Source organism: Cuculus canorus, chromosome 1 (genome assembly GCF_017976375.1).
Source record: "Cuculus canorus isolate bCucCan1 chromosome 1, bCucCan1.pri, whole genome shotgun sequence".
Classification (NCBI taxonomy): domain Eukaryota; kingdom Metazoa; phylum Chordata; class Aves; order Cuculiformes; family Cuculidae; genus Cuculus; species Cuculus canorus.
This window is the reverse complement of record NC_071401.1, coordinates 111175412-111194248: the sequence shown is the minus strand read 5'-3', so window position 1 is coordinate 111194248 and position 18837 is coordinate 111175412. Positions and strand designations below refer to the sequence as shown.

The 18837-nt window shown below is 41.5% G+C and overlaps 1 protein-coding gene across 2 annotated transcripts in view; it reads right to left on the bottom strand.

Moving 5' to 3' along the window:
- The window catches only part of GABRR3 (gamma-aminobutyric acid type A receptor subunit rho3), a 34869-nt gene extending 33625 nt beyond the window's left edge, over positions 1–1244 (bottom strand). The window contains exon 1 of one of the 2 annotated variants that reach the window (XM_054054598.1): positions 12–1244. In XM_054054598.1, coding sequence (XP_053910573.1) covers positions 12–139 — 128 coding nt within the window. In that variant the 5' untranslated portion in view covers positions 140–1244. The remainder of the gene's footprint in view (positions 1–11) is intronic. The other variant, XM_009557173.2, reaches the window with a different exon arrangement.
- Between the last annotated feature and the right edge of the window lie 17593 nt (positions 1245–18837).

The following is an 18837-nucleotide window of genomic DNA, read 5'->3' as shown; positions in this document are numbered from 1 at the left end:
ACATTGCTTACCTGTTATGCTGTCTTAAGAATGAGAATTGTTGCCGATGATGAAGAGGGTGATGCTGACTTTGGGAGCTGTGTAGCACTGCTGTTGGCCACAGGCAGATAAGGAACAGAAGTTTCGTGACCAGGACCATCTCTTCCAAAACAGAAATGCACTTGATCAGCCAATCCACTTCGCTGACTTTTTATTTTTAGTGTTTAGAAACAGCATAGCATACAAAAGATGCATGTGAAGCAAGGCATCGCTGAAGACAGAAGACAGGGGCATCCCAGTCCTGATATCCTCACTGAGTTCCCCTCATATTTTGGCAAATCATAAAAATTCCTTCAGCTCTACATCCCTGCGGCATCTGCTATCAAACCAGAAGCATCTTGCTTTTAGAAATGTAGTAGACACAGCAATTTGTTTGGCAAGGCTGCGGTCTGATCCATTGCTTCCACTCTTTCAGCATAGGCGCATGTTTGAATTCTCCATCACCCGCTCAGTAACCTCTTCAACATAGCCTGCGCAGGCAAAGTGATGTCAAACATTTAATCCCCCTTAAATCCCACACAAAACCATACAAAAATCTGCTTTAATGACAAAGGTCTCTAAATTAATCTTGCTCTCTATATATGTGTGTCTGCTCCAAATAATTTTCTGTACAGATCAAGCTGTCTCATTAACTGGCTATACTGTATTGTCTTCCCAACCATTAAGATAGTTTTTGTTTCTGTTATCTGCAGTAGCGAGCATTTGGTCTGTAGATACAGAACTACTTTTGGAGAGCACGGAATAAGTCTAAACTAGAAATAAAGTCTTATTTCATTATTCCCCAATAAAATTTGGAAACGCCAACAGTCTTTTTAATTTCTCTCTTCCCTTTCTAAACGCTGCAGCTATCTATTTAACTTACCCTAAATTTACAAGGTATGTGTATGTCTAAGATACAGTCTCCTTCCACCACCCCTAATTTTAGCTTTATTTCATTTAGCCTGTCTTGCCTGTTCAATAGCAGATTGAATTGCAAAACATTTTATTAACAATATGCTGCTTAAGCAATAACTCACGCATGCCTGCTACTCCTATGAAAGGTGATAAGATTTCTTGTGGGCTTAAAACTGGGCAATACTGGACACATTTTCTTAGCTCACACAGTCAAATTTATCCTTTTCAAGCGTCAGTAAGATCAGTAATTAACAAAATCAACACCACGGATTTAATTTTTTTGTCTGGAAAGTTAGAGATACAAGATTGAAAGTTAGGGAAATAGAAATGCCCAACCCCTGTGTAACAGATATAGAAGTAATTCAGGTCTCCCAGCAGCAGGCTGCTTCTTAAGTAAGACAAACAAACAGAGGAATGAAAACAAACTCAACACTGTCGACTGAGACTGTTAACACCCAAGCACTTTGGGATAATAGTTCTGAGAGGTGAGCATCTGCCTCCTCAGAGGTTTCCTGAGATCTTCACCTAACTTTCTCGGGCCTAAAAAATAATTCTCAGGTGCAAATAATTTCCAGGGGGAGGTTAGCAAAGGACAGCTGGTTCCCACTCTTTTTTTCTATTTGGAGTTGAACAGCCTGTGACTTAAAAAAAAAAAAAAAACAACCAACCATGCATAAAACTTTAACAGTGTTAGACTGAATTTGGTGGCCTAGATCAAAGGCTTTCAACCCTACTGCCCATCTCATTCTACATCGTTCAGGGCTTAATCATTTCCTGTTCAGCTAACCTATGGAAGATCATTTGTAGCCTGAACCAGGGATACTCAGCTGGTCCTTCCAAGCAGGTCTGATGTATTCCCAGGGCGGAGTATCTGGAGAAAGTAAACACAAGCTGTAGTTACTAAGGCCCTCAACAGGTTCCATTAATCTGCTTTATCATTTGAGTGGAAAAGGGAAAGTAAGCAATAACTGTAACGAGACTTTACTCCAGGCAGAGATAATACTTGTTCCTGAGCCAGTCTGCTTAAGGTGTCTGGTCTCATCTAGCCTATATATATTAAAGTATGAGCACACCTAATTAAATGATGTACAAGAAAAGATCCAAGAGCCTTAGGATTCTCCTGTTCCCCCACCCAAGCACGGGCCCAACAGCAGCAGCAAATCAGAGAACAAGCTAACTACACTGCAAGTAGCATTTCTGGATGTTCAGCTATCTGCACACTGATCAAGTGCTAATTCTTTCCAACCATTTTCCTCAGCTACAAAGGAATAACACCTTACATACTGTCGTCTCCACTAATAGTAATCATCCATATCATTTCCAGATACTTTTGGAACATCTGTGTTTCAGACATTATCACATTAACCTCATCCTTAGCTGAAACTGCTAGCTGTTACTTTCACTAAGCAAGAGACACAGAATGGGGAAAGAAAGGATATTTCAGGTGCTGAGGTTATCCACTAAGAGCTCTGAAGGGGGCATGAGGTTAGATCATGTCATGCTAATGCATTAATATGTTGAATTTGTGTGCTAACCTCAAGGAACTCAAAAGAGTTGCTTACAAATTAATAAGTAAAAATTGCTTTGTGTATTTGTTTCCCAGTTGGAAAAGGGCTTAGAATCCCTGCTCCAGGGATATGGCAAAGACAAGCAAGTTGGCTTTGCAGAATAACTGGTGTGCCCCTGGCCAAGCTGCAGATGGATGCCCTTCCCTCCAGAAAGCACATCAGCCAAGAGGGGAGCCTTTAACACAGAAAGAGGCAATTAGATGATGTTTTCATTCAGCTATCAGCACCCTGCTGTTTTATTATTCCTGGCTGTAGTAAGAACTTTACCACTAAGCTGTGGTGCTGAAAAGACTGCTCCATGGAGGATTTCAAGAATATGCTTAATGTTCCTTTGACTTCCCCAGCTAAAATCAGCTTTAGTAAAAAAAAAAAAAAAAAAAAAAAAAGATGCATGTACTGACATATTCCATCACCTTCGTGCTGTTGATGTGATAACACTGAATATTACCTTAAGGGGCCTTGCCTGAGCACTCTGAAAATCTAAGCACTACCACTCTGTCCTCGGCCATGACATATATCCAGAAACTAATTATCTAGCCCCCCCCAAAGCCTTTAGGAGGGCCTCCTGCAGAGTGAAATGCTGAACACTTCCATTAGTGGGTGTGCAATATCAGTGAGTGCAACTAGATGTCACCCACAGCAATAGGGTTTCTTCCTACTAGAGTTGTTTTCATTTCCTCTGGGTAAAACAGCATCACATAGAACAGATTATAGTATCATTATAAATTACCATTAAGGTTAATCTCCTATGCATTTGTCAGTAATTCTGAAAGGGTCCATCTTTGCAGAAGAATAAAATTAATACAGTTTGCTTGTATTGGGCGAGTCATTGATATGTCCTCTTATTTAAACACAGTTAGAGCATTGTCTTTTTTTCTACCGTTAAAATATTTCTTTAAAATTATCTCTTTGCTATACCTCATGAAAAGTTTGTAACACTTACCTTTCAAGGACAAAGCCTACTGCACAGTAACTCATTGGAACAGTTTACAAACAACTAAGTAAGCAAAAGAAACAAAGATAAATACACCACGTAGTATTAAAAAAATGAGATGCCTTCTTTTAGTGAGCAAAATAAAACACAGTTTCAAGTAATTACGCTCTGGAGCTACAGACACCTCTCCACCACAGATCACAATGCAAAGCAAATTGACAACAGCTGTTACAAAAATAAGACCAGAGAAACACCAGGGATGAAGAGGTGTTTCAGAGGCTGGAATTTTGCAGAAAATCTGAGCACATCTAAAGGCCCTTTTAAAGATATGGACCTGAACCACCGTAGCACAGTAGCACTTAACAACCTGTAAATTAGGTGCAGCGAGAAGAGATGCAATGTGGAATGGGGAGCATAGGTTTCCCTGGCATGTATTTTTTATTCTCCGATTCAGAAAATGAAACACAACGAAAATAACATTCCTAAGAGTCTCCTAGGAGGCACTTATTTCTGAAAAAAAACCCCATCAAATCATAGAAAGCAGATTAACCAGAGCAGTGACTGTAAGAACACGAATGCAATACTGCAGCATAAGAATAGGCAGCAGTTTGCTTTACTATGGTAACAGACTCAGTGCATAGCACTTACCGTTTATATTGTGGTGACTTGCTGAAGTACTAGTAAGGACACTTTGTCCTGCTATATTAACACAAATGACAAACGAAGTCTCCAGAATAAGGTATCCATTCACATTTCCTAACAAGGTGAAGTGAGAGGAAAGTGGAGACTGAGTGTTATGATTCTAGTTTGCAAATCTCAGAACAGATGAAGTGCTTTACTTAACACTTGCAGTAGGATGCAGCTCCTACTGTCCTGCTTTTTATTAAGTCTCTTAGTAGAGATGGGAAGTGAATATTTATGGTTGTCCCAAGTAGTCTGAGGTAACAAACCAGGCACATAAGGACTGCAAAGCGCTGAAAGGGTTTGAAATCCAGCAAAAAACACAGCTCAGCTCAAAATCTGGGCAAGATTTTTGCATGGTGCTTACTGAGATGGACTCCCATCCTGGGTTTTTACTTAAAATAGAATAAATAGAACTATCAGGCTGCTGCTGAAACGCTGTCATCTCCCCTTCGTACTTGCAGTGCCCGAGTACTTGCTACCCTTCCTTCACCATCAGCAACTGTTCAGCAGGTGATTAAAGGAACAGGCAGTGGCGTGGGAGGGAGGACCTACCTGCCCCATCTCTGCGGTGCCACACGGCTAGACTGGCCTAAGCCAGCCTTGAAACTGCACCGGAAATTTCTGCTAGGCAACATGAAAAATAGCAATAATAGTGAAGCAAGACCATAATATTTTCCGATGAGTGGTTAGTTCTACTGTAAAAATAAAATCCTGATAGTTTTCTTTTTCTCTTTTATGAGACATAAAATTTTTGCAGCCTGAGTACAAATTTCCTGTGAAATTATGGTTCCGGACATATTGTTTCTTATATTCTCTTAACATCTCACTGCCTGTGGAACTCTAACATCATCAAAGGGAGCATTTCTGACATCAGACAAAGCCTGCTGTGAAGGAAAACAAACATCTATAGATGCACATTCACCAGCTACAGTCTGCATATACATATCACCTAGATCCAGACTAAGCCCAGGAGTTTGGTCTTGGTTCTTATGCCCTGTGAAGCCTGGCTCACCTTGCAAATGCTTTAGCATGTTGAACACACAATCTTGAGCATGTTTTCCTAAGAAACTCTCTGTTCTCATAGCTCCTCCAGCCACAGATCTGAACCTATTCCACTATTGCAACCCCTCAAACTTTCCCACTAGTAGTAAAGCTAAATCTCAAATTTGAAATCTAAACACTAAAGCACAACTGGTAAATAACACGAATTCAGAAGTCACTAGAAGAAATACAAAATATTTGGCTTCCAGTTGGCTTCATTGGCAACTGGGTGGTCTGAAAAAAAGTGCTCTGAAAACCATACACAGCCAAGTCAGCAACGCATGCAGGTGAGAGATCAAAATTTTGGAAATCAAATGGGACTTCAGTGGTCTGCCTTTTCTTCTCATTAGAGAACAATAACTCATTATGTTTCATTAAGATAAAGTGCAGTTCATTAAAAAGTAAAGGACAGCTAATTGCCTGAACATAGTTGTTGTACTCTATAAGGTCTGTTCAGGTGTTTGAGACATCTGTTCACAAACAGGACATAGGACCTGTAGAAGGTATGCAGCTTTTAAGATCAGCAGCTGGTGGCCTGGAGAGTTTGCCCTAAAATGGCATAAGATTGGAGACTAAATCCCGCTCTTTAAGCTTGTCCAACTTCTTACTATCTCCATCCATTGCTTATTCATACGAAGGAATATTTTAAAACTGCAGTGGAGGATCCTGGCAAGACCATAGTCCACCTAAGGAAGGCATATTTTCTCATATAAAACAACCTCTTCATATCAGACTTGAACAGATGGCCCTGTTTGGCACAGGAGTTTTTTTCTGCTTTTCCTTCAGTTTGCAAAATTCAGGTTTCTATTCACTCTAGAAGTGTGGTGGCTGCACTCTTCCGTACAATCAGATATTTGGTTTGAAAATAGTGACATGAACAACAAAGAAAAAAACATATAATTCTCTGATTCTTTGCATTTCATATTTCCATAGCCTCTAAATGAGGGATTCTTTCCCTTTTGTCATTCTGCCCCATACAAAACAACCACTGAGTTAATTTCTTCCCTCAATCCCTTTATTTAGCTTCTACACTTGCAGTTCTGGAAGTAAAACAACTAGTTTTAGTACCACTAGTTAAGGAACAACCTGCATCTTAACAGTGATCTCTGGAAAAAAAAGCGGCCGCGTTCTTCCTAGATTTACAGCTCTCATAAAGTTGGTGGCAGAAAACTGTCTTTCTGCCATCTCGTGTTGATCACAGGCATGGGATACAGATACCCATGCTGCATTTATGTCCATCTCCTCCCAGGAGTTTCTAGAGTTTGCTTCTTTATGTCTGCAGGATCTATTTCTTTAAAAATCTTTTAGCATCTTTCACAAGCGAGGGAAGATCAAGGGAATGACCCATAAGCCTGAGCAATTCACAGAAAACAAGGATTTGCAACAGCATGGTATATCCCCAAGAAGTAAGCTAGTTTGCCATCTGTATGGCCTCAACACTGTGCTTCAATTCGGAAAGCAATATACACTGCATCAGATTTTTTTTTTTCTTTCTTTCTTGTCAGTCTGGCAAATACCACTGTCTCTCAGCAGTGCTTACCAGTCGTACCCTAACTACTGTCTGAAGTTCTTTTGGCTCATTTTCCTCCACAGGCTGAAACAAAACAGTTCAGCAACTGTGTTTACTCTTTTCTTGCTGCCACTCTGATGTTTATTAAGCATTTTCTACAAAGGGGATATCAGAACATGCCCAATTTGTTCTCCAGGAATCAACAATATCTCCAGTGGGAACTAATTTATGAAATGTATTGCATCTTTACAAAACTCCTGTCACCAGTAGGAGTGAGGAGAAAAACATGAGGAGAAAAAACTGTTGTACAGTAGAAAAAAAATTGTGCCTTTCAGCTTTGGCACTGCAAACTCTTTTCATCTTACAGTCAAAACAGAGACAGATTTATTGATTAAAGTCTGGTCATAAAACAGCTTCGGAAGCCATCAGGCACAATTCAATGTGGCTGTTTTCCAGGCTTTTCTTTCCTGTTGATAACTTCCAGCGAAACATATGTTAACATCACAGAGCAGGTGCTCATTTCAAACTGGGAACCTAATTTTAACTACCTGAACTGTATTCTTAAGTAAATATATATATATATATAAGTTTTATTTATTTAAGGCTTAGTAGTTGGTATCCATATTTGGGTCTTCTGGGGTTTTACAATCTCTGTTTTCCTAGTGGCTGCCAGAAGAATGTATTCCTAAATCAATGAGCATTTGAACAACTCACATTTGCTGTCAATGAATGAAAAAATGCTATTTTTTTCTACATATTTGGATACCTTGCAAAGTAGAATGGGGAAAAAACTGAGGCAGACAGAGAAATAGAGGGAATAAGCAGCATTTGAAATGAAGCAACTGTTAAAAATAAATAAATTCATGTTGTTGTGTTACAGAAACAATAGTTCCAAGAAGATGCATCTCAGTGTACAGCAAGACTATTTCCTTGGAGAATTTACAGATAATGCTATTGTTGAATTTCTTCCATTTCTCTTTCACTCTCCTGATACTTGGGTATTAACAAAATCTTGAAGGGGAGAGAATTTAAGTGATGGGCAGTAGCAGTGAAGGTTGGTTTACAATCTGCTTGATTTGTGAAAATATTTGTTCCCAATAGGAACTCTTCCTTTCCGTAATTTTAATAAACATTCCTTAAATCAAAGCATACATAACCTGGATGGAAGCAGGAGAAAGAGAAAGGTTTATTCTGCCTCCTGAAAACTTCCATGTGCCAGCAAGTCATTCCCCTTGTCACCAGAACCACAAGCCAGGCTGTCCCACAAGATGACAGGAATGGTGATACTGCTGATCGCACTTGTCAATGGGGAAAATCCACCCTGCCTGTCCAAGTGCCTCACAGTGTCTATTGAAAGACGCAGTGGTGCAAGCGTTCAGCAGGTCTGTTACCTTTCTGTGACTGACAGGTGGGGCCAATGGGGATGTGCGTTCAATTAAATCTGGTTCCTGAGACCTAGCCCAAGGTCTAGCTCTCCTGTTCATTGTTTCCCTGTTAGCGTAACGATAATGCCATACAAATGTTTGGGCTGTGAGATACAATGCAGGTATCCTGGCTATGACATATTCCTTCTGTAAAGTATAGCTGAGGTCACAAACAAAATGGAGCACCTTTGCTGCAAGATCACTCCTGCCATGATGCCTTCAATGCAGAAATGTTGACCCGGTAATTGTCTTTAAGTGCTGGAAAAGGTATGGGGGATACTGGAATGTGTGTATATGGTTTCCCGAAGAGCATTCAGTGTCTGCCTTGTCACAACAGGAGAGACAAAAAGAAAGAGCAGGGAATCAGCTTTTCAAAGCCAGGACAGACAAAAAGATGCATCTCTTCATAGCTGTATAAAGTTATCCCGAGATCAATGGAAGTTTCCACAGGCTAACAGTGCATAGGTGATTATTTGCATGGAATATAAGGACAGATACACATAGTGATGGACATAAGCATAAACAATAGTACAGTCGCTCACAAATACATACATTTAAAATGCAGAAAAAATATCCAGATAGGCACAGAAACAGAGGAAATGACAGAGGCAGACAGAAAGCATGCAGAGGAATCTGTGGCGACAGGCAGCTCCCTCTTCCAGCTCTGCCTCCTCACTGCTGGATGCTGATGGGGTACCCAAGACAGGTGAACTATCCCTTTCTCCCCCTTTTATTTCTGAGAGGAAAAAAACAGGGTTGTCACTATTTCACTCAGGAAGGTTTAAGCTGAAAAGGTTGAGAGATTTAAGCTGAAAGCTGAGTTTTAAGCTGAAAGAGGAGAGATTTTGATTAGGTATTAGGAAGATTTTTTCTTTCCTGTGAGAGTGGTGAGACACTGGCACAGGTTGCCCAGGGAAGCTGTGGCTGCCCCAACCCTGGAGGTGTTCAAGGCCAGGTTGGATGGGGCTTTGAGCCGCCTGGTCTGTGTCCCTGCCCGTGGCAGAGGGGGTTGGAACTAAATGATCTTTAAGGTCTCTTCCAGCCCAACCCGTTCTGTCATTCTGGGCACACGCTGGCAGAAGCCCGGGTGCCTTGTCCCCACCACCGCCGCCCGAGAAGAGCCTTCAGGCAGGGCTTTCTCCTTGGAGGAGCAAGAGTGGCCGCAAGGGGGCAGGTGTGAGCTGATGGAAGGAGAAGGGGACAGCAGCGAGGGAAACACACAAAGTGGTGGTGAGGCTGGCCAGATGTCCTCGTCTGTCCAAGAACAGCCCGGTTTACAAGCCCCGTATACTGCAGCCAGGTTTTCTTCAGCAGGCTTTTGCCACAAGGTGTCCAGAACAACTTACAGGATCACAGAATGGTTTGGATCAGTAGGGCTGTGTCCTGGGCTGCATTGAAAGCAGTGTGGCCAGCGGGGGTGGGGGGTGGATTCTGCCTCTCTGGTGAGACCTCATCTGGAGTATTGTGTCCAGTTCTGGAATCCTCAGCATAAGAAGGATATGGAGCTGTTGGAACGGGTCCAGAGGAGGACTACAAAGATGATCAGAGGGCTGGAGCACCTTCCCTACAAGGACAGGCTGAGAGAGTTGGGGTTGTTCAGCCTGGAGAAGGCTCCAAGGAGACTTTAATAGCAACCTTCCAGTACCTGAAGGGGCTACAGGAAAGCTGGGGAGGGACAGTTTACAAAGGCTTGTAGTGACAGGACTAGGGGCAGTGGGTATAAATTGGAGAGGGGCAGATTTAGACTAGACATAAGGAGGAATTTCTTCACTCTGAGGGTGGTGAGGCCCTGGCACAGGTTGCCCAGGGAAGCTGTGGCTGCCCCATCCCTGGAGGTGTTGAAGGCCAGGTTGGATGGGGCCTTGGGCAGCCTGGTCTGGTGGGAGGTGTCCCTGCCCATGGCAGGGGGGTTGGAACTGGATGGGCTTTAAGGTCCCTTCCAACCCATATGATTCTATGACCTTAAAAATCATTCAGTTCTAACCCCCTGCCATGGGCAGGGATATCTCACTGGATCAGGTTGATCAAAGCCGCATCCAACCTTGCCTTGAACACTTCCAGGGATGGGGCAGCCACAATTTCTGTGAGCAACCTGTGCCAGTACCTCACCACCCTCACAGGAAAACATTTCTTCCTAATATCTAATCTAAATCTACTGTATTTCCCAACACCTCAGCACAAGAATAAGATAGCTTCTGGTGACAGTAATTTAATCTTGATTCCTTCAGCACTCCTTGATATAATATACGGTACAAGAGACCATTAAAAGTCATTTAAAATTGAAATAAAGGTAGCAGCTTCATAAAGTATGACAAAAAAAAGCTGAAGGTGAACAGATGGGCTTTAGTCAGAGGGATTGGAGAGAAGAGCACTAGAAAAGGGAGAAGTCATTCATTAGTAAGAAATGAGCACACCTCTCCACAAGTAGTTTAGTACTGGTAATAGCCTAAATACCTTATGTAGATCAAGAATATTTTAGTTAGTGATAGTACAAAGGAGGAGCCTGCTCAGAAATTCTGCTCTTGGCTATAGAGATCCAGTCTAAAGCATCAGCATCCATAATAGCCTGCAGCAGGGAGCTCCACAGCTTCATTACACAGCCTGGGGATAAATACAATACCTCCTTGTACTTGTCTTGAATATGGCACTGCCACCATATTTTACTGTAATTCTGTGTGCATTGTTTTGTTATTTCTTTACTTGTGGTTGCTTGTGTTGGAGATTTTATGTAAAACATTTTAATCTATTAACTGCAAAAGGTCCTGATTTCTTTGAATCCTTGCAATTCACATTTCATGTAGGGGAACACAGGCCTCAGTCCAGACACTACTTCGTGCCATGAGACTCAGACACATCCTCTGTTGTATGAGCTGACCCCAACAGAGTGTTCTACTATTGTATAGCCCTTGCCAGATTATGTAAGGTGACACATCATCTGATGTGACCTGATGCAGGTGACATCACACTGTAACACATGTTAAGAAGGGGAAGAAGCTCCTTACTGCCCACATCCTTTTTACACTTCTAATCTGATCACCTTAGCACAAGGCATTCCTAGCAACCCTGCAGTGGCCTTCATCTGTCACCAATATTATCAGGAGCATCAAGATACTTTGTATATGGTGGAAATAAACACCATGGATTTGCTGCTGTAGAAACAGTTTGGGAGCTCAACATAGTAGGCAGGCATTTTGCCCCCAAACTTCAGAAGTTGTCAAGTGCCAAAATTCAGGATGACTTCAAGATTTGAGGATAAGTGATTTTAAATAGCAGATGAGATACCGTTTTGCTTGCCTTCTGCTTAGTTAGTCTCTACTGATCACATTTCCAGTAACAAGAGTAAACAAAATTTTGTTTTACAGGGGGCGTGGGTCTGCCAAGTATTACATTACAGCCTGCTTTAGATCTATGGTTTTCAGGAAAATGCCATAGAAAAGAAGGTGATAGATTTGCTAGGTATAGTTGTGAGGGTCAGTCCGTGGGGTGTGGGCTTGGAGAATAAGAAAAATAAGAAAAAAAATCTCATGTTTGGGAAATGCAGAGATACTCCAGTACCTGGAGATGGCAGGAGTATGATTAATACCGTCTGGATGGGGGAATGTATGTGCAAGCTCTGGCTGAGACATTTCCAGAAGTATCAACTAACTGAGACTTGACCTTGAGTCCTAGTCAAAAATTAGGTTAATTTTTAGGGGCACTGGATATATTCGTCTTTCTTAATAAACACCAAGCTGAATAAAAGCTATAGCAAAACATTGGGTTTCACAGGCTCAGGGACTCAGCATCAAAAATTCGCTACAGGATCCTCTCCAGTATTTTTCAAGTAGATTTTTTTTCTTTCTGTAGCAAAGGAGCTTCACTCAGTACATCGAGGGCAATGTGCAGCTGTTATCAATGCAAAACATTGTGCAACTCACTCGGGCTTGATCACTCCTGAAGAGTGTGACCCTCCCGCAGGAGGAGGTATCACTTAGTCCCCGCACAGGCAGACTCTCAAAAATGCCCAGGCTTCCAGAGTTACAGTCGGCAGCTTCAAACAACACACAGCCCTGTCAACTTTCTCACAAACATACCATGTGTTCATGCACTGATGGATTATCGGGTATGTGGGTGCCTCCCACCAATGGTGATAGTGAGGGATTTTATTCATAATTGTTTTTTAAAAAAACACTCTGAAAATACATGTGATAGTGTCCCCATTTGCATCATGTGAGTTTCATCCCACTGCATCAAGAGAAAGCCAAACAAAAGGCAAGAAGCTCAGGGCTCTAAATCACAACTTATGAAATTTCAGGGGAAAATAAACTGATTTTGATTATTTCACTGAAAAACTATTTCTCTCTTTTTCTGCTTTTCACAAGGCATTTTTTACCTCTTTGCTTTTCAGGCTGCAGATCAAGAGAAGAGGCTAGTGTAAAGGGTACAGAGCCCAGCATATCACAATTCAATGCAACAGAGAGATAGGGTCAATTATTAAACGATATGCTTTCTGCAGCTCACAGGGCATTCAGTGTTTTGTAAGGAAAGCTGTTTGAAAGAGTGAGGTCAGCAGTTGTATCATGACTGCTAAATAATTTTCCTTATTGAGCTCTAGATCAGCGATGCTTTGCTATGGAGGAAAATGTAGGATTTTGAAAGATTGTACCTAGTCACCTTGAGTCAGCCTGAAAGTGCAGCTACGCAAATTGAAGTAAAAAAGCAGTCATGAAGCTCAGCCCCCACTGGCAATGATTCACACTTTTGTTTACACTTTGAAAATCCTCTTTGCCTTAAATTTTCTCTTGGGGACATGTGTTTTAACAAGACATGTGTTTCTCACTTTCATCTTCTCCCGCCCAGAACACATCTAGTCAAGGAAAGGCTGTAACTCTCAGTGAACCCTCCCAAGTATATAAAAGGATTAAGTAAGGGTGTTATTATTGGCTTCATTGTCACTGAAAAAAAGTGCATTTTCATTACACTGGAATATCCTTCTTTTTTTCTGAGATCTTACACAAGACAAGGATTATTTCTACCATGAAGCAGATAGAAGAATTCAAATTCAAATGGGAAGTGTAGGTCAAGATGCAACAATAGGCATACTGAGGTAAAAGTTCGTGAATCATCTCCAGATCTCCAGTGTGGCTTACTCAGTGTCAAAACTTCTTCTTCTTTTTTTTTTTTTTTTTTTTTTTTCTTATGTGAAGATGAGTAGTTCTTGTTACTTTAAAAATTCCAGAGAAAAACAAAAGATCATCAAAAATCCATTTTACCTTTCCTAATTGTGGTGGAGACTTTTAAAACGCTCTAAAAATGACAGTCAGTGTTTTGACCACTGGTTTTCATTTCACAATAGATGTAAGATTCCACTTTCTTCATTTTACATAGCCTAATGGATTGATTAGAAGACAGTAAGGGGTAAGAGAACAAATGCAAACACAGTTTGCCCAGTACAATCAAATATGACAAGCCAAACACAATTCCTATTTCTTTTCTTTAGTAGTGAATTTTAGAGATAAAACACAATGGGTCCTGACATTTATTGGATTAGAAGGCAGCAAGTGATTTTCTTCAGGTCCTCAAAGACCCTTGATTATAAAAATAGTCTTAATAAAAGTTAGTATTTTTAATCTAGAGAAGTTTCTAAAGACTAGTCAAGGAGCAGCAGCGGATCGAGATCCTAAGGACGGATTTAAAATTAATTACAATCTCCATTCCAAAGAAATACATAGTATAAGGCAGAGTCTTTAAATGATAGGACAGTCTTTCAACATCATTTGCAGCCACAGGAAATTAAAGAGCTAAAATTGAAGCTGACAGGCAGAGCTAAGCATAGTGCTGCCTGCAGCACGTTATTTCCTCAGTGTCATTGCCTATGGACCCAAAAAGCCTGCCAGCCATTCGTCCATAGATCTGCTGCCCATGTACAGACTGACAGCCTAAAGCTACTTTGATGCTGCAGACCCCAAAATACAGATATTCACAAGCAGGCTCTCAGTGAGATTGGTTGCCAGTAGCAGCCTAGCAGCTCAGGCAGAGCTCAGCACCGGCGGAGTAGTGGAAATTAGCTGCCACTGAGCTCCTCGCTGCTGCAGCTGGGCTGTCATTGTGTCTTTGCTGCTGTGGTTTCTGGGCCAGCTTTAGTGTCTCATGCTCACAAAAGTGAGATGGTGCAGAAATTTTTGGCCATTCATTAGAATAAACCGAAAAGGAGGAATTGATTTCCTTCTTCCTGCGACATTGCCTCTCTGTCATTGTCAAAGAAAATACTTTGCTGGAGCCCAGCTTGTGCAGTTGCTTCATCATCCATATCCAAAAGCAGTCTGGCTTCAGGGGATGGCAGGGAAGGGGTTGCAGCTATCTTGTCTTGACACCCTGCATGGCAGTAAGCCACGCTGCTATCACTGCCAGGCAGGGCTTACGGGCATCTTCTGTGTAGAGGACAGCGGTGAACCCAACGGCAGTCAGAGGAAGGAGAAAGATGAGGCCAATCACCAAATGAACACGCTTCATGTGTTAGCTCATAGCTGAGGTCAACACGCTCACAACATGACTGCCTAAATTTAGCACTTGGAGTAAAACTAATTAAATTTCTGCTTATATATAATTTTATACCTCCAGCAAGATTGAAAAGAGCTACAGAAATGCACTTTCTATATATTCAAAAATAGAAAATACGGTTTTCATGAAAGAGGAGAAGCCTTCGCTGGAGACTGAACTGGGCTGAGAGAAGAAACTATTTTTAGAAGTATCTGATACGGAGGGTTTTCCACCATTAAATGAGTTGATAAATAAATATCCATCAAAATAACAACAATTTTTCTTCAGTTACTTAACTCTAGGGTTTAAAAAAAAAATAAATTAAGATAAAGTGGTGGTGTTCTACCAGGGATATCTGTTCAGCTGTGAAGGATGATCAGGAACAATGTATCCCAAAAGCTAAACTTCCTCTAATGGTTGTCATAAAAAAAATGAAGGAGTCTGTTTCATTCAAAAATTTTGCTAAATTTAGTCTGGCCTGAAACCAAGACACAATTTCTCCACCAACTCCATGAGTTTTCCTGCTAGTTAAAAGCACAGCATACATAATGAACATTGAGAAGTCTAGGACACAGTTCCCTGGAACCCTTCAGACACCGAGGTAATGCAACTGCCCAAAACGGCCCTTAAACTTCCTCTGCAAGTCCTCAGGGTCTGGTGGAAGAGCGTGTGAAAACTTAGAGATGCTTATACCTTCTATGTAAGAATTGCACTGATTACAAGTTATTTAAAAGACTCATTCTATTTTTTTAATTGATGCCGTAACTATTTAGGTTTGGCGAAGTGGAATCTTTGTGTTATTGCAGTTTTTAATTAGTCATACACATGCATGTCACATTTCTTTGAAAGCCCAGCTCATCTTACCTGATCTTGCAGGTATGAGTTAATCCTCTTTTGTCAGTGCTGAAACTCATTATTTCACACACTGTGAGAAAGTACAGTTTCTCTACATTTCCAGGGAGGACCACTGCCTAGAATGGGAGCTCCACCCTTCTGTGCTCACTTTCCAGAAATCAAAATGAAGTAGTTGTATTATGCATCTATTGTGAGATGAGAAAGGCATCCAAAACCTGTATTTGAGAGGAAGAATTGTTGCTACCTCAGCAGATTAAAGGTACAGAGAGTATGTTCTTGGCTTCTGCTGGGGAACCAGAAAGAAATTTGTCATGCTGAGGTTGAAAGCATGAGATGCAATAGGCAGGAAGAGATCTGCTTTACAAAGAGTCTGCATTTTCAGGAAAACTAGCCTAAAAATAAACTAGCCTGTTAGCACCTGAGATAAAACGGGGGGGAAAGACAGGAACCACGTGGAATGGAATTCTGGTGCTGGCTATTGCCAGTTATTTTGTCTTTCTCTATGGGCTGGGGCTGCCCAAGGCCACTTGCTCCAGCAACATCTTCTTGTCCTGAGAACCTTGGAGAGATCTCTGGGACAATCCTGTGATAAGACTTGCTGAGAAAAAGCAGCCATTCACCTCTTGCTTGAATGTCACCTGTTATTTTATCCTAGTCCCACAGAAGACTGAAAGACCATAATTCACCCAGGGAGGCTCAGAAAATTTTGAATGTCTGGGCAAAACTCACAGGAGGAGGATGACAGGCATACACTGCATATGGACAGCAGACAGTCAGAAGTGATGACCCAACACAACAGAATGATGGGGCAAGGATTACCAGCTCAAATGCAAGGTACAACATGCTGGAGAAACTGAGTACATGGATGCTTGCTTCCTGCAATAATTAGACTGTAGGGGGCTAGGAGAGACAGAATTTGAGAGGGAGAGAAACACCGTATGAAAGCAGTTGGAATTGGCAGTTATTTTGCACAGATCACTTTTGAGAACATTTTAATTCTCTAGTTTTAAAAAAATATATTTCCCCTTCCTTCTGTCTTCCGTACATTACATCAAGCAGCCCTGCCAGCTCCCATGTGATCAAGCGTAGGGGGCTATTGCTCATTCCTAGCCATATGTTTCTGTCAGAGGTTTATTTGCACGAGTGACAAATCATTCCGAGCTTTTGAAAAGCTACGTGAGGCATTGCCGTTCTCCACTCCTACCTTATTTCTGCAGTCACAGCCTGTGCTGCAGTCAAGGAGCAGGCAACTCCCAGGCAGGTGGGGGAAGGAACAAGCCCTGCAGACCAGACAGATGTCGATTGTGGATCAGCACCCTTAAACCACAAAGGGAAATGCTCTGGAAGTGAAGTGACCCATCAGTGGTTACAGAAGCACCAGGCTCTCTAGAGGAGAAGATGTCCCTTTCTGAAAAGGAAAGGCTAGTGAGGAAAAAGAGAACAATGAAACTGAAGGCCTGGCATCTCTGCTACTTGCCCTCTCTGTTGGATTGTAGAAGGATTTTTAAACCTCTGCAATTAAGACCATTTATCCTCTTAGTGCCATTATCCTTAGCTACAGGGAGGCAAATGAAGCTTAAAGGCAATGCTTCAGTTTTCTCTGTCTTTCTTTTTTAAAGAGTAAGGCCCTACGTGAATGTATTTTTAGAGTCCATGTTCCTTACTGGCAAGTTTGTATGCCCACAAGACCTTGGAACCAAAAAATCCTGTGTTACAAGCAGAAAGGGAAAGGAAGGACTCCTCAAAGAGGCACCAATGAAAGGGACAGCTGTAACATAAAGATTTGGAGGATATCACAAATTAGATGTTCGCTTTGGGGTATACCCTTGGTACAAGCTCCAATGGTCATAGTGGTTCCTTTTTAAGGCATGCTTAACTCCTGCGACTAACGCTGGTAGCTCTTACTTAGGCAGAGGCTGGTCCTACCCACCAGCATCATCATAAAAAAGAGGCAGAGAAAATCTGCTTTTCAGTGCAGACTTCCTACTCTTCCCAAGGAAAAACACAGGTTTTTGCTTTACTTTGTTATGAAGAACAGATGAATACTGCAGTATCTTAAGTGAGTTGAGTGGTGGTGGCGGTGACTCTGACAGTCCAGCCATACTAGCATACATACGTTAGAGTATTGCTAGTTATTCTTGAAACCCAGTAAAGCAATTATTTTCTAGCAGTTTGTGACCTGCTCAATGTTACCTTCCAGCTTTCAGGAGATTCAGTTTTCTACAAAGATGCCAGTTGTGCTAAGATCTTGGTCTTTGCAACACCTCAGGGGAGGGCAATCCATTTTGAACTCTTCTTGAAGTGTTCCTTCATTTCCTTTGCTTTTCATGTCCTAGTGTTCTCTCCATTATTTTCAGCTGCTTTATCTTCTTTGCTTACAAGTGCTGTACTTCTCTAATCTTGGAAAAATTGCCCTTCCTCCCACTCTACCTTTCTGACTTTCAGTAAATTAGCTGGTGCCTCCATGACAACAAAATTGATCCTATTTTCTCAAGCTGTCTCTGTAAGTTTCAGGCAAGCTGTCTCTTCATGGGACCTTGTCTTCTCTGACAGCTGGCTTCCTGGTTTTCCTCCAGTACATTTCAACAGTGATTGCTAGGTTAAAGGAGACATTTCTGGTGCTGTTCTACCTGATCGTTCTGTCACTTCCATGAACATTTCCTTCCATGGCTGTCAGGGATTGCTCTCTTTTTATCCTTTCTGCTTCACAAGCTGCTCCTACTTGACAGATCTTAATTTTTCCAGTTTTCTCTTTGTTTGTTTTTTAGCTAGCATCAGTGTTTCCCTTATCTTTTACTTATTACATTTTCTCTCCAGAGCCCTCTCACTCCCTAATTTTACCTATCACCTCTGTGCTGCTAACTGGCAAATTCATCTCTCTTTAGCCCATCCCCATAACCCCAGACAGCTTTGTACCTCCAGACATTGCTTAGCATCGTCTCATCACTTTCTACCACAAAACTGGATTAAAATATTCTTACTTTTTACATCCAGGTGGAATAGCTAAAATGCAAGTTGTAATTCAGCTTTTACACTTCTTTCCCTCAGCTAAAGCAGCTCAGTTAAGTCAGGCAACAGATTTCATAACCTAATGTTGTAGACATTTTGCTTATTTTTCTAATTAACCTAGTTGGGAAAGATTGCTTCTCATATTTTCCAGCATAATGTAAACCCATTAACTGTTCCATAAAGGAGGTGGGCATCTGGCTGCTGCCTACAGTAAGGGGAGAAGAGCAGCCATTCCTAACGTTCAGCTCTTCAGCCAAACCAACATTTTGAGAAGGCTTTTAAAAGTGTTATTGTCATTATCATTGTCATCTGGATACTCTTACCTAGTAGGTTGCAGAAAAAAATGAATGTGAGCAGACC